At 54.9% G+C, this 19,009-nt stretch overlaps 11 protein-coding genes across 11 annotated transcripts; 4 read left to right on the forward strand and 7 right to left on the reverse strand.

Annotated features, from left to right (window-relative positions):
• The first annotated feature begins 81 nt into the window (after positions 1-81).
• BAUCODRAFT_305473 (uncharacterized protein) lies at positions 82-380 on the forward strand. Its single transcript, XM_007683041.1, has one exon. It carries the CDS (start codon positions 214-216, stop codon positions 373-375), a length of 162 nt encoding a protein of 53 aa, XP_007681231.1. The 5' UTR covers positions 82-213; the 3' UTR covers positions 376-380.
• A 915-nt stretch (positions 381-1,295) lies between these two features.
• BAUCODRAFT_55153 (uncharacterized protein) lies at positions 1,296-2,486 on the forward strand (the record flags this gene model as incomplete). Its single annotated transcript, XM_007682798.1, has 1 exon — positions 1,296-2,486. A coding segment is annotated over one exon (1,191 nt), but the record flags the coding sequence as incomplete, so codon positions are not given.
• A 1,153-nt stretch (positions 2,487-3,639) lies between these two features.
• BAUCODRAFT_79002 (uncharacterized protein) lies at positions 3,640-5,432 on the forward strand (the record flags this gene model as incomplete). The annotated part of the gene is made up of 3 exons (XM_007682832.1): positions 3,640-3,696; positions 3,761-4,351; positions 4,404-5,432. The coding sequence occupies 3 exons, from the start codon at positions 3,640-3,642 to the stop codon at positions 5,430-5,432; spliced, it is 1,677 nt and encodes a 558-aa protein (XP_007681022.1).
• Positions 5,433-5,924: 492 nt separating this feature from the next.
• BAUCODRAFT_38945 (uncharacterized protein) lies at positions 5,925-6,836 on the reverse strand (the record flags this gene model as incomplete). The annotated part of the gene is made up of 1 exon (XM_007682730.1): positions 5,925-6,836. A coding segment is annotated over exon 1 (394 nt), but the record flags the coding sequence as incomplete, so codon positions are not given.
• Positions 6,837-7,476: 640 nt separating this feature from the next.
• Positions 7,477-8,531, reverse strand: BAUCODRAFT_134590 (uncharacterized protein; the record flags this gene model as incomplete). Its single annotated transcript, XM_007683042.1, has 2 exons — positions 7,477-8,456; positions 8,492-8,531. The coding sequence occupies 2 exons, from the start codon at positions 8,529-8,531 to the stop codon at positions 7,885-7,887; spliced, it is 612 nt and encodes a 203-aa protein (XP_007681232.1). The 3' UTR covers positions 7,477-7,884.
• Positions 8,514-9,894, reverse strand: BAUCODRAFT_305757 (uncharacterized protein). Its single transcript, XM_007683043.1, has 4 exons — positions 9,760-9,894; positions 9,415-9,703; positions 9,184-9,357; positions 8,514-9,126 (listed from the first exon to the last, which is right to left on the reverse strand). The coding sequence occupies exons 2-4, from the start codon at positions 9,616-9,618 to the stop codon at positions 8,794-8,796; spliced, it is 711 nt and encodes a 236-aa protein (XP_007681233.1). The 5' UTR covers positions 9,619-9,703; positions 9,760-9,894; the 3' UTR covers positions 8,514-8,793.
• Positions 9,895-11,160: 1,266 nt separating this feature from the next.
• On the reverse strand, positions 11,161-11,841 carry BAUCODRAFT_38948 (uncharacterized protein). The gene is made up of 2 exons (XM_007682731.1): positions 11,282-11,841; positions 11,161-11,223 (listed from the first exon to the last, which is right to left on the reverse strand). Exons 1-2 carry the CDS (start codon positions 11,498-11,500, stop codon positions 11,173-11,175), a joined length of 270 nt encoding a protein of 89 aa, XP_007680921.1. The 5' UTR covers positions 11,501-11,841; the 3' UTR covers positions 11,161-11,172.
• A 98-nt stretch (positions 11,842-11,939) lies between these two features.
• BAUCODRAFT_38950 (uncharacterized protein) lies at positions 11,940-12,805 on the forward strand. Its single transcript, XM_007682732.1, has 3 exons — positions 11,940-12,021; positions 12,095-12,265; positions 12,319-12,805. Exons 1-3 carry the CDS (start codon positions 11,950-11,952, stop codon positions 12,664-12,666), a joined length of 591 nt encoding a protein of 196 aa, XP_007680922.1. The 5' UTR covers positions 11,940-11,949; the 3' UTR covers positions 12,667-12,805.
• Positions 12,806-13,615: 810 nt separating this feature from the next.
• Positions 13,616-15,235, reverse strand: BAUCODRAFT_305789 (uncharacterized protein). The gene has a single exon (XM_007683044.1). It carries the CDS (start codon positions 15,154-15,156, stop codon positions 13,735-13,737), a length of 1,422 nt encoding a protein of 473 aa, XP_007681234.1. The 5' UTR covers positions 15,157-15,235; the 3' UTR covers positions 13,616-13,734.
• A 622-nt stretch (positions 15,236-15,857) lies between these two features.
• Positions 15,858-16,781, reverse strand: BAUCODRAFT_152181 (uncharacterized protein; the record flags this gene model as incomplete). Its single annotated transcript, XM_007683045.1, has 2 exons — positions 15,858-16,102; positions 16,187-16,781. The coding sequence occupies 2 exons, from the start codon at positions 16,779-16,781 to the stop codon at positions 15,858-15,860; spliced, it is 840 nt and encodes a 279-aa protein (XP_007681235.1).
• A 332-nt stretch (positions 16,782-17,113) lies between these two features.
• On the reverse strand, positions 17,114-18,916 carry BAUCODRAFT_305787 (uncharacterized protein). The gene is made up of 2 exons (XM_007683046.1): positions 17,611-18,916; positions 17,114-17,546 (listed from the first exon to the last, which is right to left on the reverse strand). The coding sequence occupies exons 1-2, from the start codon at positions 18,805-18,807 to the stop codon at positions 17,232-17,234; spliced, it is 1,512 nt and encodes a 503-aa protein (XP_007681236.1). The 5' UTR covers positions 18,808-18,916; the 3' UTR covers positions 17,114-17,231.
• Positions 18,917-19,009: the final 93 nt, after the last annotated feature.

The following is a 19,009-nucleotide window of genomic DNA, read 5'->3' on the forward strand; positions in this document are numbered from 1 at the left end:
CTCAGTACCGCGGAGGGAAGAACCTGGCAGTAGCACAAAAGCAGGCCACTGTGACTGCTTGTCAACCGGCTTGTTTTGCATTTTTGCTGTCCTTTCGCGCTGCCCAAGCGCCGTTACACAAGCTGATCCCGTGGCACTACGAGACCTGATATCGGAGTAGTGCATAATCACTCACTGGTAATCAAGTCACCGAGCATGTAGTCGTGGCGCCTGATGCAATGGCTGCGTGCTTCGTGCGCCTTCGACCGGGCTGTAGCAAGCTGCTTCGCGCCACAGGACATTGGGGCATACGATTTGGAAGCCTCCTGGTCGCCCAGAAATAATTGTCCTCAGCGTGCTACTGCGCTAGCCCCTGCTACCAGGACTTTGCCATGATGACTGGGTGGTCAAACAGAAATGAGACATGAGGAACACGGCCCTTGGTGAGCCCACGCGATGATTGGCATCCTTATACCGCAAGCGTCCATTCTAATGCTACAGTAGGTTATTACATAATTCGGCGGAAAATTCGAGCGCTTGGGGACGTAGGAGTACCCTTCGATGACACTCGCAACACGCTCGACTGTCAATTCCCTCCACGGCGGCACAGACGAACGGGTTTCTGGCTCTTGCGCTTGGATGGTGGCACACCAAGCTGTGAGACAGCGAAGCAGGTTTCGAGAGGATGTCGGGGCAGTACTGATCAGTCTTCGCACAGTTACAACACGCTTGCGGCAATTTGTTCTTTGTCTTTCGCACCGCTGTGCGCAATGCGACATTTGCGAGTGAGGTGAAATTTGCAACGTAGCCTTCCAAGCCCACACTCGCTGATCACTCATAACGTGCTCTACTGTGCGACGAGACACCAAAGTCTCAAACAACTGTAGCGCAGGGTGCTGGCTGTGCGCTGGGGTTTGAATCTCCCGGGATCTTTCTCATGCCGGTAGAACATTGAGCGCTAAGCTAGATGTATTCGTGGCGCTCCACTACGTCGACAAAGTCACGCCCTTATTCGTTCGGGGGACGTCTCCCTGCATCCTATGCATGTAGCGCGATGCCGATATGGAAAATTTCGTGTCGTGCTCTCACGCCTACGAGAAGTCTTACATCGTGAATGATACGGCTTCACCGCTACCAGCCATCCATGATCGCGGCAAGGCGCCCTGCCCAGTCCTCGGCAAGAAGCGCGACTGTGCGTACAGGGCGCACGAATTCCAGGGATATGTACATCAGGAGGTAAGGATGGCTTTAAGGGAGCCGACCTTTTTCACGTTGTTTCGTGCCAATGCCTGTAATGTCGCCAGATGAGTTTTCCTCAGGAGTCATGTAGTTCTACGCTTTCGGGCAAGAAGATTATTGTGTCCGGAGCAGGCATTGCTGGACTCGCGTTCGTCAACTCTTTAAGAAAGATTTGGACAGATGACCTGGGCACATATCCAATCGTAACGTTGTACGAGCGAGATGTTGGGCCACCGGACGTCGGAGGAGGCTATACTATCAGCATTCGAAGCGCCAAAGGGTCTGAAGGGATACAGACGATGCAAAAGCTCTGCTTGTTAGCAAGGCTGCTATCGATGAGCATCACACGGGAGGGAGACGAGCGACGCTACTTTGGCGACTGGGTCAGCCTGGTTAAGGTACGCGGGGCACCTCCCGGCGGTGTACCAAAGGCCGGTATGCGGGTGGCGAGGAGGAGGTTGAGAAAGCTTCTGTTAGATGCTGCTGCGGAGCGGGGGTCTGCCAATGTTGTATGGGGTGTAGCATGCGTTTCAGCAGTGACTGCAACGGACGGCACTGTCCGTGTCGAACTAAGCAACGGGTACACGGATCAATGTGATCTTCTCGTTGTTGCAGATGGCATCAACAGCAAAATCCGGGGGTGTATCCGCCCAAACGATCAACTGCATTTCGCAGGGCCAGTCTCAGTCCATGCGATTTCAAACTTTCCTAAACCACCACCAAAGCCTGTCGACCGAGACTGGGGTCTCATCCCCAACGGCCGAGGCGCTGCCCTATTCGTCTCTCCTATGGACGAGCGGACAGCAAACTGGAGCCTCAGTTACCTTGCGGACAAACCTCGACCAGCATTGCCTCCCAATCAGCGACAACAACTCCTTGAAGAAGTTCGCCAGCTAGGCGACGGCTTGCAGGAGCCTTTCCAGACTCTACTGAAGCACACCAACGCTTCCACTTTCATGATTCACAACTCAATGGATAAGAAGCCATTCGCTCATGGCACCGCGAATGGTGTACCGGACGGCATCGTCTTCATCGGGGACAGCAACCACGGTATGAGCCCGTTCGCTGGCAACGGCGCGAACTTGGCTCTCACAGACGGATACGATCTTGCAGAGTGCATCTGTTCTTACACCACCATCCAGCAGGCGGTCCAGGCGTATGACGAGCGTAGCCTGTCCCGTGCCACAGCCTCTCTGAGGATATCGCATGACCTGATCAGAGTCGTACATTCGAGCGGCATCAGATGGATCCTTTACCGCACGGCGCTGTCCATTTACCAAACGGTCGTATTCGCTTGCTATGAGTTCAAGGCTTTCATCCCTACTGCGGCGTATCTGGCGCATATGTTCCTGCAAAGTCTCAACCAATGGACACTCCACAAAACGGGTTGAAACCTTGACCTTAGCGGACTGACATACTTGGTGTTTCTCAACCTGCACCGCCCTCTGTTAAGCAGTGGCGTCGGACCTCTTCAAAGAAGCGACGACCTTCCCGAATGCGTTCCGATCCGACAACAATCTGACAGCATCACGCAGTCGACGGTGCTAGAAATGCGATTACAGAGAATGACCGCAGCTACATTTAATTTGAGGGGAAATATTGACCGCCTAAGACTATGAACTGGCAAATGACAAGCACTTGCTTGCCTGTCAGCACGGTGTAGGAGCGGAAGGCACACTGATGCTGTTCGGAGACGAGTCACCTACGGCTTTTGACACCGCAGCCTTGTGGCCTCACATTCATGTTTCAGCGGATACCACCATTACTGTTTGAAAGGAAAGTAGGGCGAAAGGTTCGACAATGAAAGAAGGCAGACACTCACGGTGCGAGCATGATATTTCTACAGGCACTCCATATACACCGACTTAGCGGTTTTCGAAGCCGATATATACGACACGACCAGGCCAGGAAGGATTGATGCATTGGCCCGGGTGATGGTGCCGCAGACCTTGTGGACCTGACCCTGAGGCCATGCAGCTTGATAACCGACGTTCGCTCTCCGTCTCCCTAAACAACATTGAGCTTACGTTCCTCCTCCCTGCATAGTAAGGTACTTCACTGCACATCACATCTCCACACGGTTGCTCCTCGAACGACTAATGGTAGGCTCTGTCGCTGTGCCTGTAGCAGAGAGATAATACTCTTTCCTACACCGACCCCACCTACGAACCAGATGTCACCTCAATGTTGCACCACCTCCGGTGACGGATAAATATCACAGATAGTGCAGAGGTGGTTGAGTTGTCCAAAAGGTTGAGGCAGGTTGGCGGACTAAGTCTGAGTGCCTAAGGCATGCATTTTCACTTCGACGTTCACTACCTTGAATGCCTGTGAGGTTGCCCAACTTCTCCCTCCTACGTCTTCACGTTGTCTGGAACCGAAGCACGAGCACTGAGCACTCGACACCCGTAGGCGATAGCAATGACACCGCATAGTGCCTCGCAGCGCTACCTGAGCACCAGAGGCGGCTCTTACGACGTACGAAACACTGCCATCCACCGCTTGGGTACTTGAGAGCTTACGCTGAGTGCCAGTCTCGCAGCTCTCCTTCGAAGACGTAGTCCTTAAAGGCCTTGCATCCGACGGCGGCTTGTTCATACCCGAAGAGATTCCATCGCTCCCTTCAGACTGGCGAACCAAATGGCGGGCTTATACCTTCGAAGAGCTGGCATTCGAGGTCTTCAGCTTGTATATCAGCCCGGAAGAGATACCGTCGGACGACCTGAAGAACATTATTCAGAAAAGCTACTCCACGTTCCGAGCGAAGAACATCACCCCTCTGGTCACGCTCGATGAAGCCAAACATCTCCATCTGCTTGAGCTCTTCCACGGCCCAACATTCGCATTCAAGGACGTCGCGCTGCAATTTCTCGGCAACCTGTTCGAGTACTTCCTCGTACGGAGAAATCATGGCAGGGAAGGCACGCATCGAGAGCACCTGACCGTCATCGGCGCGACGAGCGGAGACACAGGGTCTGCTGCCATCTACGGTCTCAGAGGGAAGAAGGACGTCAGTGTCTTCATTATGCATCCCAAGGGCAAGGTCAGCCCGATTCAGGAAGCGCAGATGACGACGGTGCTGGATGCGAATGTGCATAATCTCGCTGTAGAGGGCACTTTTGATGACTGTCAAGTACGCTCACATTCCTTCCCGTTTGCGCTTGACCGATGCTGACAATGCACAGGACATCGTAAAAGCCCTTTTCGCTGATCCAGAAATCAATCGCACCCACCGTCTTGCCGCGGTGAACAGTATCAACTGGGCGCGCATTCTCGCGCAAATAACGTACTACTTCCACTCGTACTTCTCACTCTGCCGTCAAGCGCAGGATCAGAGTCCGAAAGTCCGGTTCGTGGTCCCGACTGGCAACTTCGGCGACATCCTGGCCGGCTACTTTGCCACACGCATGGGTCTGCCGACCGACAAGCTCGTTGTAGCCACTAACGAGAACGACATCTTGCACCGTTTCTGGAAGACTGGCTACTACGAGAAAAAGCCTGTGCACGGAGTCGAGGCTGAAGGTGGCTTTGAGGAGGACGGCGCGAAAGCGCATCCCAGTGGTGTCAAGGAGACGTTGGCGCCCGCGATGGACATCCTCGTGTCGTCGAACTTTGAGCGGCTACTCTGGTTTCTGGCATACCGGACAAGTACGATCGAGGAGACGAACCGTCGCCGCATGGAGGCTGGCGAAAAGGTTAAGGGCTGGCTGAATCAGCTCAAGACTGAAGGCGGGTTTGGCGTCAGTAAAGACATCCTGGCCGCAGCGCAAGAGACCTTCAGCAGCGAACGTGTAAGCGACAAGCAGACGCTCCAAACCATTGCGGACACCTACGCGCAAACCCTGCCATCTGCGACGCAGTCTAATGGCCACGCAAACGGCACCGCACCAGCAACGACCGGCACGGAGCACAACGGTCATTACATCCTCGACCCACACTCCGCTATCGGCATCGCCGCTTCTCTTCGCTCCATTAGCAGCACTTCTTCCGTCCACCACATTAGCCTAGCCACTGCACACCCAGCCAAATTCTCGCACGCCGTAGAACTAGCGCTTAAGGACGTCTCCGGCTTCTCTTTCGAGACGGTGCTGCCGGAGCAGTTCGTGGGGTTGGAGGAGAAGGAGAAGAGGGTCACGTTTTGTCCGGCGCAGTGGGAGAAGGTGAGGGAGATTGTGGTTAAGGAGGTTGAGCAAGAGTTGCATGGGCAGCGTTAGGGACGCCAGGCCGGGTGCGACTCTCGCGTCTCCGACTTCCTCAGTACCGAAGCGGGCGAGCGTAGAGAAGTGAGTGGAAGTGGTGGTGGCGAGTCTGGCTTGGCGTCACTTCTCAGGAGCGTACTTGGGGAGACGGTATAGACAAAAGGTTCAGTCATGCTCTCGATAGGGCCAAATAGCGTTATACGTGCTGTAGGCCGACACTCGCCGTGCTATCATACCATGCTACGTGGAACAATGATCTCGCGGACGGTGTGCGTTGATGCACTCGCTTCGCCCAACGCCGAATCTAAGACCATGCCGCCCTCCATCCCATACCCAAAGTAGCAACCCATCACGCCACGGCTCAATGCAACCCCGCCGCCACCAAAGCCCAAACACGAACTCTACCGATAAAACTCGCCCCGCCTCACATTAACCCCATACTCACCCACCGCCATCCCCAAATCCTCCATCGTCAACACCGTCCTCCCCTGCCCACCCCCCGCACCACCCCCACCATACCCGGCCCTGGGACCTCCCAACGGCGCACCCCTCCCACCACCACCACCACCAGCCACATCCTTCTTGCCGCCCTTTCCTCCCTCCCCACCTCCACCTCCACCACCACCACCAGCCTCAGCAGCCGCACTCGTCCCAAACCCCGCCGCCCCTCCCAACCCCGTCAATGGGTTATTACTCGTCGTGTTCGTCGACCGGATGCGACTGTATTGGTACGCGTCCGCGGCGATATCCGCGATGAATTTTTGGGTTGCAAGGGCGAGGAGGCGGGCGAGCCGGCGGTCGGTTTGCGGGGGTGGAGGCAGGCCGGAGAGGGTGAGGTAGTAGTCTGTTACCGCGTCTGGGATGAGGGGAGCGTAGTCGTCCATTTTCGAAAGGAATTGGCGCAGGGAGGCGTCTTTTTTGGCGGGGATGCGGGGTTCCATTGGGACGGCGGGGAGGTTGGTGGGTTGGGTTGAGGGAGTGGGATGAGATTGTTGTTGTTGTTGTTGCTGTTGTGGTTGGGGTTGGTTGGTGGGAGGGTGGGATAACCCGTTCATTGTCGTGGGTGCTGGAGGGTTGTCGGCGATGTCGGTGTCGAGGTCGTTGTCGGTGGATTGGTCGAGGGCGGAGGGTTCGTCTGAGGGTGCTGATTGAGATTCTGTTGGTGGTAGTTGTGTGTTCGATGTGCTATTGTCGCTCGGTGGTGGCGCGGCCGCATTGGGGGGTGATTGCTGTGAGTCCATCGTCGCTCAGAGGCTCACTCTCGCATTCACTTGCTGCGTCGTTATACTTTGTCACAGGCAATCGATCACCAGTCGTTCACGTGCGTTGGCGCAGATGCACGGGCGGCAGGGCAGTGAGTTCAATCGGGAGCATCGGTGCTTTGTGACCCGACGCACTCGACGCTCGACTCTGCGCACTTGCAAGACTGACCGTCGCCGAAATGGGAGGAGTCTTGATGTTCTTGCCGTCGTTGCTCGCTTGGCTCCAGCAACACCAGCAAGCCGTGCCGATGCCGAAGTGGTCCCGAAACAACCGACTCCCGCCCTCGTGTTGATGCAGTGCGAGAAAGGTGCCGTATCTCATCTTGCACACTCACTCGCTCTTCGCTCTGAATCGTTTGTACTATGTAATAGTCGATACGGTTACAAAGACGGCGTTACTCATCCGAGACGTGAGAGAGGGACTTCTTAATGTGTATCCTCGACTCTTCCTACTTCCCCTGACCACTACCACGACCGTCGGTGGCAGTGGCAGCAATCGAGAAACAACCAGTGAATAGCAACAAGGCATCGCTGCGTACTAGTCACAGACACCCACTGCTAAACGCAAGGTAACCTGCGTGCACTGTGACCGATATATGTACGACCACATGTAACCTATTCGCTGGACTCCGTATGACATGCAGAACGTACGCGGTACCTTCGTACTGTTGCACGTCGACATTCCAAATGGACCCATGTGCTGCGTTAACGATATCATGGCCGTCGACGTAGCGAAGCAAACCTATCGCTTGCGAATTGTACGATGCTGATACCTCACGGTGCGAGAAGCAGACAAGACCTCGAGGAAGACTGTGTACTGTGCCACGCATGCTGGCGCAATGGATGCCATAGAGGTATCGCGTTTTGAGTGCCCAACGAGCTTACATCAAACGCAAGCATCGTCACCACTTGATACCCTTGATTGCGTACCTGTAAAACTGAGCGTAATCACCCGCCGCCTTCTCTGCGGCTCTTAACAACATCTCCGTGAGCTCACCCTGTTGACCCAGCACGGAAACGTGTCCAGCATCAAGTTTCTCTCCACTATTCAGCGCGCAACCCGCATCCTTACTCACCTTCGCCATCTCAACCATTCCTTCCTGCTGGTCCATACTCAAGGGCCGATGCCGTGTACGAAACATAAAAGTCGTCGGCACGTCTCGCCGTCCAACATAGGTGATCCCGTTGAACGAACAGCCTAAGCCTCATGGCTTGACTTTCGCGGCCCACGCATCTGCATCAGCATCTGACATGTCATTGTAGAAGACCCGCTTCGCCATGTCCGGCGAGACCGTGCACAGTCCTGACTCGGGATCGCTGCCCGGCTTCATGAACTCCATGAAGCCATCCCAGTCGTTGCGCTGCACGAACTGAAAGCCCTTGGGTAAGATGCAGCCTGCGATGATTACGTTGCGGACGATGGCGCCTCTGATTGCACCGCGGTCAGCTCGGGTAAGAGCTTTGACCGCTTCGCAGCCCGTCACGCCGCTGAAGGACCAGAGGACGAGAATGATGTCTTCACCGCTGTCGCAGATGCCTTGGGCGGCGGAGTAGATGGCGTCGACATCTTCCGTGAAGTCGTACGTGGCTCTGCCGACGGAGGGGCGTGCCACGACGGTGCTCCGGTAGCTGGAAGATCGGAGACATTGTCGAACAGTATTCCGTACCTCGGGTGAATGCCCGCCGCCACGGACGAAGAGAAGGTAAGGCTTTGTTGGAGAAATGCTTCTGCGAAAGGACGGGGCTCGGCGTACAACCTTCGTTATAGAATGAATACCTGGACGTGCAGTAATAGCAGCGCGGGTTACGGACGTCGCATTGACGCAACAGCGACGGCGATGTCGCGACGCATCGAAGGTGTAGAGGTCTACCTAAAACCGCCGCCAGCCCTTAAGGGCTTGCGATAGCTGAAATGTCACACAACTCATACGGACTGGGAGTCGGACACTTTTCTGCGGTAGAGAAGGTAGACAAAGAACCCTATGCATACATCTCCGTCTAGGATTTAGCTTTGGTCTGATTGCTATGGGAAATGTTGACGGGATTGACTCTCAGAGTATCTAGGTGCTCCGACGTAAGCCGCGCCGCTCAAGGTGGCAGGGACAGTTCTCGCATCAAGGCGTTGCTTGAGCGCCCGCTTGAGCCTGTCCAAGGTTGTATGGCGTTGTTCGTGCACGCCGGGGTTTAGGCAGCCGTAAGCCTTGACCTAGCTGACGCAGCGGGATGTGACTCGCTGGACTGCTCGGTGTGGCATCCCAGTTGAAGCTCTCACCAAGGTTGACACTGAACTTCGCAGTCTCCTTTATCCCCGCATTGGAAAGCAAGCGCCACGCAACGACACATGCGCAGGTCAGAGCTATGGTGAGCACAAAGTACAGCCACAGCCACTTCGAGGCCAAGGCGTCGTCACGTGGCGAGAAGTCGAAGAAGCTAGTACTGAAGAATGTCTGTCCGATCTGTCAGTGTCGATTCTGCGCTGCCAGTGGCTGACACGTGGTACTTACTGCGACGAATGTACCGGGAAGGAACACGAAAGTTGCGGCGGCGATGACCCGCATGTCTGTGCTGTCTCGTCGGGCTAACTCGGCTACGCGTACGGCATACTTTGCAATCTCATAGTTGGACTTTGCCACTTCGTAATTGGCTCGGTTGTCATTGCTGGAAAGCAGTGCAGATACCTGTAAATGAGTTCAGCACATGTGACTTGGATGGCTGAACATTCCGGTTTATGGTACCGTTTGTAGAATAGTTGAGACGTCAGCCTGAAGCCTCAATGCCCCTCTCAGGGTCTTGCGCAGTAATGCCTCGACAGCATCGAGCTGTAACGACGCGTTGGCCAATTGCTGTATTGCATCTGCTTGTATTACTGTGACCGGCGACGAAGCATCTCGGAGTGCAGTCCGAATGTCATCTAGGTACTCTCGCGTTGCAGCTACCATGTCCTGACCTGAGGGAATACTAAGATTGATGGTTTGATGAACATTCTGGGCAACCTCTGAGAGTCGGCGAGTCGAAGCAATGAGACTATCGTCGTTAGGTACTTCCGGCTTGGAGGTGGGATCCTTGGCGAATGAATTCACCTCCAAGAGATCCGCCTCGCTATCCAGCTGGGCGCAGCAATTCAGGATGCCAACGTGAGTCCTATTATAAGCTGAACGCTGGGCGATCTTGCAACACAAGATTAAGGACATCCGCAAAGGGTGGCCCTCCAGAAGCAGTCCGACAGGATCATGGATGGTCTCATACTCCAGGCATTGAGCGAAGAACATGGTGGTTAGAAGAGAGTCGCCATCCGAGAGGGTGACAAACATCATCGACACAGAACTTGTTGCAAAACCTGATGAGCGTGCGTTAGTTGTCGTGGCGCCATGGCGGCGAGAAGACAAACCTATGCTCGTTGGAGGCTTCAGACCGTCTTGTGGCTCTCTCAACGACGTGTGGCCGCCTCCAGTGAACTTCTCCACGAACGGGGCGTCAGGCAATTGCCATGCCTCGCGGATGGCCACGTGGACGGCTTGCGAACAAGGTATCCACAGATAGGAGCCTGATGGCTTGTAAACGTAACTAAGGATCATGGTAAGCAGAATTACATATCAACACCGCGCCGACACCTGCCTTACAGCATTCGGACACGTCTCGCAAGGCGATCGCTTCGCTGTGTTGCAGAAGGCTATCATAGAAGGAAGTGGTTAACAGCCCGCCGGAAGCCAGGATGATCCTATCTCTTACAGAATCACGAGCCCATTGCACGACTTCAGACTCCGACCTGATGCTATGCTCGAAGCTGACTCTGCTGCCGGTCTCCTTCGGAAGTTGGTCAGACTATGTACTTGGAGCTAGTATGGCGCTCTGTCCTACGTGGTCCAGCGCCAGATCCACGGTCTCGTAGACCATATCGGCGGCACAGTCAGCGAATCTTTCGAAATATTCAGAGAAAGCTGAGGCGTCCATCGCTCCGTGATTGGAGGGAAATCCAGAACAACGGGTTGGGAGGATGTGACACGGATGGGTTGGAGAGGAAAGGTATAGGAAGCCTCCCACCTGGTTGTGCGTGAACTACGCAGAAAGGCTGGACAAGGCTGCCTCATCGCCATTCAAGGTTGACTTCATGCAGCGTCGCCACTCCAGCTCCAATTGGAGGCCAGAGAATGTCGTTAGCGGCCTCGTTAGCATCGCGAATTCGGAACTCGGTGCGGTTCACAGAGATCGCTCACGGGGGAGACTGACGGAATGATGAGCACTAACTACATCCTATGCTTCTGCGTGTCCTTCGAATAAACTTAAACCAAATGTACACCTGAACAATCCGCACACGTGACATGGCGCAGGGAAGCAACGCTAACGCTAGCGCGGCTTGGCGCTTTGGAAAGTATTTGTACGACTTCGCACGCTCGTTCTGCTTGAGATTTTCACGCGACTTTGTATGTCTATGAACCCACCCCTACTCTTGCATCAACATGCTAATACAATCCCTAGACTTCATAGAATCATTTCTATAGTAAACGTCCATGACCGTAATCTCCAAAAGAGCTACGGATTCCATCGTAAGCTTGCCTCGAACGCAGCACCACTCGTGGACAACATGCTGACTTCTTCCTCTAGCTGGCTGATGAGCCGAACCAGCTCGCGATAGAGTGACGCCGTATGTAGCTCGCATGGCTTCGGCCCCGAGTTGGCGATGATCTCTCCCTGCTTGCACTTGGCTTCGGCCGGTGCTCGTGGGCTCGTGGCGCTGGTTGTCTGACAGGACCACTTTTTCATCAAGAGCTTGGGTTGTGATCCGAGGCTTGGAGAAGAGTGTCGGGCATCGAGACCGTTCATAACTAGTCAAGACGCTCACCTAGCACCCACGAACCACACGGTTAGTGGCAAGAAGCTTAGAGCGGGTAAGAGGAACCGCGCAATACTCGCTGGCGCTGGCATGGCACGAGTTCTGAGGACTGTAGCCTGAGATAATTTTGTTAAGAAGACCGCGATGGAACGGCACCATGTTGACTGCATCTGACTTCCATACCAGGACCTTTTGCAGTCTTTTCCTCCTAAGCGCAGAAAATGAAGCACGCCAGACAATGCAGTGAGCAATTTGTTCAGTTTCGGGCAAGAGCAAGCTCACATGCTGTGCTCAGCCTCACTGCACGCACCCAGTTCCTATTCGACCAGCTCCTCTTCACAAGCACTTCGCTATCCTGCACCCACCTCCCGACATCTTCACCGCGTACCAGGCTCGTCTTCATCCACACAGGCTCCCACTCCAAGGCAAGCCTTTCCACATGGCTACTATCAACCTAGGTTCGCGTCACCAGGAGCTCCTGCGTGCCGTAATCAAGCACTCGTCCGCTCAAGTAAGGTCTACTTTATGCTTCGCCGACATACGGATCGAAGAGCAGACTAAGCATACTGATGCCGAACCGATAGGTCAACTGGGATACGGTCGCCAGCGAAGCAAACTGTAAGACCCCGAAGTATGCGCGCGACCAGTTCGCCATCATCCGCACTAAGCTCAGTGCCGTCGACGCGGGTGTTGTCAATCTCGGTGACCGTCACCAAGAGCTTCTCCGCGCTGTGGCCAAGAACATGACTGCAGAGGTTCGTCCGTCTCTGTGCCTCGCCATATGGCATGAGCTGATTGTTACGAACAGATTCCATGGGATGTCGTTGCCAAGGACGCCAATTGCAAGACTGCGAAGTATGCGAGAGATCAATTCGCCATCGTGCGTGCGAAGCTTAGCGGCGTTGATCCGGCCAAGAAGAAGCGTAAAAACGATGATGCGAACGACATGGCTACCGACGGTGGTGCCAACGCTGACGCTGAGGCTGAAACCCCTGTGAAGAGGCCGAAGCGTACCGTGAAGACCAAGAAGATATCGAAGCCAAAGCTGGAAACGGGCAAGGGGGTCGCTAACGCCGATGATAGTCTGGCGAAGGAGGATGGGGAGATCGACTGTGGTGTCAAGCTTGAGGAGGTTGAGGATGACATATTCACGTGAGTTGCCTGGTGGTGTTCAAGCATGCAGAACAGAGGTCAGATGGCCTGAGTTGCGACATCTTGGAGAGTGGGTTACGGCATACAATTGATCTAGCTACTGCGACCTAGCATGGAATGAATATCACGTCTTCGATGGAGATCTGACTAACAACCTGCGCCGACATCTCCATCCTCGCTTACACTTCGCCGTACCGCTCTTACCATGCATCACTGCTTGCCCGGTGTTACGGAGTCAGCGTGAGTAGCAGCACGTCACTGCCTTTCGCTTAAGTAAGTCGTTCGTTAACGGTCGTATACGCCGAACCTGCGTTGTACTAACGCATCAGGGCATGGCCTGTGTGTGGGCCAACACTAGTTCTTGGAAAGTGTCGCTCTAGAAAAAAGAGGTGCTGCTTGCTACGAACTCCTTTTGAATCGCCACAGTAGATGATCAGGTCAACGTTGCTGGTGAACGTCTACACTAAGGTCAGCTCTGACCGCCATCGTAGTACCATTTAGATACGTACCGATACCGGCTTCGCGGCATTTAAAGCATTGACTTGTAAGATGTTTGCTACGCCCACAGTGAATAGACAGTTATACGCCTCGACGAAAGCCAACGCCTCTGGATCGAAGCAATAATAGGCGAGAAAGATGCTTTGCTGGCCCAGCTTGTCGCCGCAGGCTCAGAGAACTCATGTTCCGGTCTATGCACCCGAATCGGTGGATCTTTCTGGGCAGAGAGAAGGTGGTACTGATGCGAATCTCTCCGATTTAGGAAGGGTCCGTAGAGTGGCCCGTCAGTGCTATGCCGTCGGCGGGAGCGGTATATGTTGTCGCAAGCGCAGGTGACAGGGTGCTGCCGCCGCTGTGTCCGACGTAGAAAGACCTTGCTGCTGCCTCCTCGAGCCTGCTGGATTCAAAATGCCGTTGTGAAGGTGCTGCGTCAGAGCTGCTAGGACGACCCGCTGCACTTGCGCTCGCTATACATCGTAGGGGTCGCTGACGCTTGGAGACAGTGTGCAAGGCCATCGTCGGGAAAGGCGAAAAGCTTGCGGAAGTTGAAGCAGTTCGAACCTGTCCGCGCGATTTATGCTATTCGACACTCTGGACAGTACCATGGCTGATCTTCCGGAGGTGGCGCCGTCAAGCCAACACACTCGAAGTGGAACCAAGCCCCCTCGCAAGTCTCTTCATCGCAAGCGATCATGCGACCGGATCCGACCGTCTCGCAGACGCAGTATACATCCTCCTCTGCGGCTCCTTCGCCACTGCGATGACGCTTTCTGGCTTGATGCTCCTCGCTGTCTTCTGCCTTCCGCTTCTTATTGAAGTTTAGCTGCTCACTCGCCCGCTGGCTGCCACCAAAGCTCTTCGCCGTGTCAGGATCCCACGTATTCGCGACCGGGTCATGCAGCGCGTTCGCAATCTTCTCGACACCCATGTCGTCTCCTTTCGCAGTCTCCTTGATACCAGCATCAACCCACCCCTCAGTATACGAGCCGCCGAAGTCGATGATCCAGAGGTCGTCGTTCTTGTCGACCATGAAGTTGTCTGCTTTGGCATCACCCCAGACGATATTGTGCTCGTGGAGTACATTCTTCATACGCTCTGATTCGGCTGCCCATCGATCCCGAAGTTCTTGCGGTACTGTGGCGTCCAGCTTTAACGTCAGCGGTGTCGGATCGGGAATGTCTGTCTGCAAGAAGCCCATGATCTTTGAGTGGTCATTGTCCCAGATCACTAAGCCTTCCAACTTGGGACATCGAATGTGCTTGTGAAGACCCCTTTGCGCGATACGGTTCAGCAAAGACAGCTCCCGCTTAGTAGGCTGCGGCTGGCTGTTGTCCACAAGCTTGAGGAAGAACACCTCGTCCGTGCCATTGACCTGGACACGGGAAGGGTGATAGGGAGGTGGCGAGTGACTGCAGTCCAGGACTAGAAGATCCTCCGCGCAGAAAATGGGTACATCAATGTCGCGCACGTATTTCGGGATGCTGATTTGTGGCAGCAGCTCGTCTACACGCTGTTTCAGCTCGTCGTCCGGCTCAAGCTCTATGGCTTGCAGACTGTCGTTCTCAACTTCCAGATTGAAATAATACACGGGTCCGGTGTACCACTTTTTCAACGTCTGCTGTCCCTCGTTTGCGGAAGCAGAAGCATATTCGTCGATGATAGAGCCTAGTGGTTGTAACATCCAGCTTTGTAACGCCGTTTCCGCATCTTCGTCTGTCTGCGTGAACTCTTGCTTGCCATTAGTGACATCTACGCCGCTGTCCGTTGTTACGCTCGACGCTTCTGCTCCATCCTCCTGTCGCTTCAGATGCTCAAGGAGTTCGACGTATTCACCTCCAATGATGGCATGATCAAGCTTCTCGATCTCCGCGATAACGTGAAAGCGTACATTGTTTTGGACAGCGGTCAAGGCGCAATTGTCATCCTCGTCACGGAAGAAACTCAAGATATGGAATTGGGGAGCATGCTGTGAAGGGACATTCTCCTCCGACGACATGGCGCGAACGAGCTCGATCTGAATTGCTCGGTTGAGTGCTCGCAAGGCGAAGAAAGACAATAAGGTAGGATCAGATGCGAAGGCTTGTAGATGATCACCCACTTACCTTCATCGCAATATGAGCTTTTACCAGCGTGCTTGGAACTCTAAATCATGACGCATACACCTCCGGCGATAGATAGTATGCGATCCCTCTCCGGTCGACGCACGCGATCTGTCTGAAGAACACGCGGGATCGAAGGCATGCGATCGGTAGTGGTTGCATTAGCGGCCGATGCAATGAGATTAGGTTCAGGCCGCGCCCCTGTGCCTTGCATATCGCCAGATCCGTGACGTAAAGTCTCACAGCCTTCCGACCTGCACAAGTCAAACGATGAAACCGAGTGCTAGCTGGTCGGAACAATCTGACGCCTGGAGCATACCCATTGGGGCCCAACCTCTTACTGCCTCACGTTACTACCGTGGGTAAGCGTACTGAAGCGTTGGGACGCTCCGGATGGGCTTGACTGGGCGCAACTATCGAGCTCTCTGCCGTCCGGCGAGCGCTATAGCCGCACGTAGCCCGGAGGAGGCTGCAGTGCGCCAGGGCGCAGGGCTATTCGATCGAGCGTGTGGATTACACGGCTTAGGCGATGCTGCGTCACCAACAGACTGCGCAGGGGGCGAGCCTCGAGGGTGGCAGCGACTAAAGATTGCTCCATCTATGGCCACGTCTCGACATGCGACCACTTCCCCGTGCTCTCCTGATACCTATACTGCTGTCTCCGCGCCTTGGTGGGATCTTTGAGATCCAACGACTCGACCATCTCCGGCTTGATGATCACGACCCGGAAATTCTCGCGCGCAACGGCATCGTCGAGCGTCGACACCTTTTCTCCGAGCTTAAGATGCTCCTCGTCATACGGCTTATCCACCGCCTGGCCGGGTGGAGGGTTCTTAAAGCTCCCTGACAACATCCACAGTCAGTACAGCCTCAATCTCACACAGAGCTACCCAAGCGTAAACCGCTCATGGTTAAAGTAAAACGTACCCCTCATCCCCGGACTCATATTCCCGAAATGCCCAACCAACTCCGTCTTCCACGACCACTTCTCCTTCTCCTCCTCCTTCGCCACCCTCATCCGACTACCCACCTCACTCTTCACAGTCCTAACCCCACTACTTTCATTCTCCTCCTCAATATCCGGCCCTACCACAAACGCCTCCCCCCGCACCCTCCACTGCACCATCGTATCCCCCTTGATCCACCACACCGCCTCACAAGGCCCACCGCCGCCACTCCCCTTCGCCTGTTCCTCTTTATCCGCGTGTCCAGACGAGGAAGAGAAGAGTTCAAACGGCTTCTGCATGCGGACATCAGTCGTAAACGTCGGCATCTCGGACTCATAACTCCGTTCATTGCGTGGAGCGTCATTGTGTTTGTTCTCCGGTAGCTCGGCCCAGAAGCCGCGGAAGATGCAGTAGCGGGCTCGTGGGAGGTAGGGAGTGGGACTGTCTTTATTGGGTGCTGGGTGCAGGCTGGAGAAGACGAATTCGGGGCTGTCCATCTTCCCGAGGTGGTCGAGGAAGGAAGACTTCCAGGGCGCGGGCTGAGGCGTTGCGCCCGTGGTGGAGGTGGAGGACATGGTGCGGGCGAGGTGGGCGAGGCGGAGGCGCGGGGTGGAGAGGATTTTGGAGGCTATTGTTGCGGTGTTCGGTATGCCGAAAGTGTTTTGCTGAGCCTTGTCGATTCTCGTTGTGCTCTGAGGGTGAGATATAAGCTTGGTACGGAGATGAGGGAGTATTTGCGAGTGTGCCATTCATGGCATCGTTTTGATCGAAGAATCATTGATCTCATCCATCGAATGACGCCATTACCAATGCTAGCTTCACTAGTCGCAGAAGGAGCGTTGGAGCCGCCCTTAGCGGCGATCTTAACCGAAGGTCATCAATGCTGCGTGAAGCAATAATCAATAAATCAAATTCAGCGGCCGTGGTAGGTATCATTCCATTTACTCCATCTCGTAGCCTCCAACTCCTCGCTCGTGACAACCACTAGACTACACCAGCATGACATGCGCGAAAGAAACGCCAAGTCAGCTCCTCGCCGCCTCGGCCTTCTGTGCAGCAGCCTCCCGCTCCCTCTTCACCTTCCGCCTCTCACTCCACGTCTTCTTCGTTTTCTTTGTTTTGCGTGGCGTAACCGCGGGCTCGATGGCGCCAGCCTTGACCATCTCGTGCTCCACAAGATTGATGAAGACTGAAGCAGCGGATCCACACTTCACCAAGTCGTCCACTTCGGCGCCTAAGCAATTCAGCTCGACTTCAGCCTCGTTCAGGGCGTAATCGCGCGCTTTGGTGTAGTCTTGCATCTTTAGAGCCTCCTGCGCGGCGGTGCGGTAGGCTTTGCACTGCAACCGAGTTAGCTCGGTGACGTCACAATATACTTATGCTGAGCAGAGTGGGGGCGCTTACAAGCTCGATGTTGGTGATCCCTTCCTCCAAAAGCAGCGTAATGAGATCCTCAGACTGCCTCAATGCCGCATCGACTGTAGCTGGTATGTATGGGTTCTGCCCTTCGCCATGACGATCTCCGCCATATTGCATGAGCCCATAAGCCATATTGGCCATCACCTCGCGCCTGCCATCGGACTGCCCGGTACGATCAACGCATGCCACACAAGCGCACTGAAACCCGTACTGTTGGCGCAAGATGCCCTGGCGCCGCTTACGTGGCCAGTACGTGAAGCGCCCGCCGACGTAGTTGGTGAGTAGTTCTTCACCAGCGTAGATGTCGCGAGCAGCGTGCACGGTCAGCTTCTTCAGTGTTGGGTTGTAGGAGTGGTGGACATTCGGAATGCAGGAGTGGTTGAGGCGTGACGCCTCCTCGTAGACGGCAAATGCCGGTCCGCTTATGAAGTTGTTTGTCGCGAAAATGCCCATGACGCGTACGTGATCTCTGACAATCTCGTCGATGTCGTCTGCGTCCAGGCTGGTATCGTTCGTGTCAATGAGCTGGAGGCGGCCCGCCTGTTCTAGTTTCATGAACGGCGGGTTGTAGAAGTGCAGCGAGTCGTACGCCTTTTTCTGCGCGTTCGACAGTCGGCAGTACGGGCCCCAGACAAGATGCAGCTCATTACGCGATATCGTCAGCAGTGGTGACTCGCAAATGATACGGGCTCCTAGTGGAATGTTGGTGGCGGCGAACAATCCCAGGCCTTTACCTGGCACTTCACGCAGCTCGTACAGCCGAGATGCTGTTGGTGATGGGAACGAAGGTGTAAAGGTAGGTGCGAGTGGATTAAGTGAGCCGGAGCTTGATGTAGACTCATCACGACTGGCAGGGCTGGCAGAGCGTTGGTCCTTGACATTGGCAGGCGGCGCAATGTCCGGTACATCGCGCGTGAAGAAGTAGATGTGGTTGAGACATGACGGAGGGGATGCCGCACAGACCGGTGGTTGAGATGTCTCGACAGGGTGCACAGTGCTGCTTTCTGTAGTTGCCTGCGTGGTTACCTTCGCTTCGTGGTCTGAACTTGCTGCACTATTCGGCGACAACCGTCCTGCGGAGAGGGATACGTCGGAAGATCGTCGTGTGGTAGAATGCGTATCGCAGTCGGTGAAGACGCTCCGGAGGGAAACAGGCGCCGACTCTGCCCTTAATCTAGACATAATGGCGTAGCACTGATTGTAGAACAACTCCTGTGCTTCGTAGAGGGCGGAAGTGGATGTTGTCACGATGGAGCAGAAATGTGTGTCTCCCGCATGGTGGCGTTTAATATCTCCGCCAAGCCTGCTGTTTGCTTCGTAGCTGCCTGTTTCGCGGTGTTACACGACACGCTCACGTCACGTCACCCCTTTCAACCCGCCTTTC

The sequence above is a fragment of the Baudoinia panamericana genome (assembly GCF_000338955.1).
Source record: "Baudoinia panamericana UAMH 10762 unplaced genomic scaffold BAUCOscaffold_14, whole genome shotgun sequence".
In the NCBI taxonomy this organism is placed as follows: domain Eukaryota; kingdom Fungi; phylum Ascomycota; class Dothideomycetes; order Mycosphaerellales; family Teratosphaeriaceae; genus Baudoinia; species Baudoinia panamericana.

Bases quoted from the DNA above. Each gene is read 5' to 3' on its own strand.
- BAUCODRAFT_38948 (XM_007682731.1), bottom strand. From the start codon at position 11,500: ATGAACGGTCTCGATGCCCGACACTCTTCTCCAAGCCTCGGATCACAA. The intron at 11,224-11,281 runs CTAGAGGAAGAA...AGGCAAGCTTAC, and splicing joins TGGTTCGGCTCATCAGCCAG to GATGGAATCCGTAGCTCTTT.
- BAUCODRAFT_305789 (XM_007683044.1), bottom strand. From the start codon at position 15,156: ATGTCGTCGGAGGAGAATGTCCCTTCACAGCATGCTCCCCAATTCCAT.
- BAUCODRAFT_305787 (XM_007683046.1), bottom strand. From the start codon at position 18,807: ATGTCTAGATTAAGGGCAGAGTCGGCGCCTGTTTCCCTCCGGAGCGTC. The intron at 17,547-17,610 runs GTAAGCGCCCCC...ACTCGGTTGCAG, and splicing joins GGATCACCAACATCGAGCTT to TGCAAAGCCTACCGCACCGC.
- BAUCODRAFT_305473 (XM_007683041.1), top strand. From the start codon at position 214: ATGCAATGGCTGCGTGCTTCGTGCGCCTTCGACCGGGCTGTAGCAAGC.
- BAUCODRAFT_38950 (XM_007682732.1), top strand. From the start codon at position 11,950: ATGGCTACTATCAACCTAGGTTCGCGTCACCAGGAGCTCCTGCGTGCC. The intron at 12,022-12,094 runs GTAAGGTCTACT...CCGAACCGATAG, and splicing joins TCAAGCACTCGTCCGCTCAA to GTCAACTGGGATACGGTCGC. The intron at 12,266-12,318 runs GTTCGTCCGTCT...TGTTACGAACAG, and splicing joins CCAAGAACATGACTGCAGAG to ATTCCATGGGATGTCGTTGC.
- BAUCODRAFT_305757 (XM_007683043.1), bottom strand. From the start codon at position 9,618: ATGGTAGCTGCAACGCGAGAGTACCTAGATGACATTCGGACTGCACTC. The intron at 9,358-9,414 runs GTACCATAAACC...ACTCATTTACAG, and splicing joins TCTCAACTATTCTACAAACG to GTATCTGCACTGCTTTCCAG. The intron at 9,127-9,183 runs GTAAGTACCACG...CAGATCGGACAG, and splicing joins TTCCCGGTACATTCGTCGCA to ACATTCTTCAGTACTAGCTT.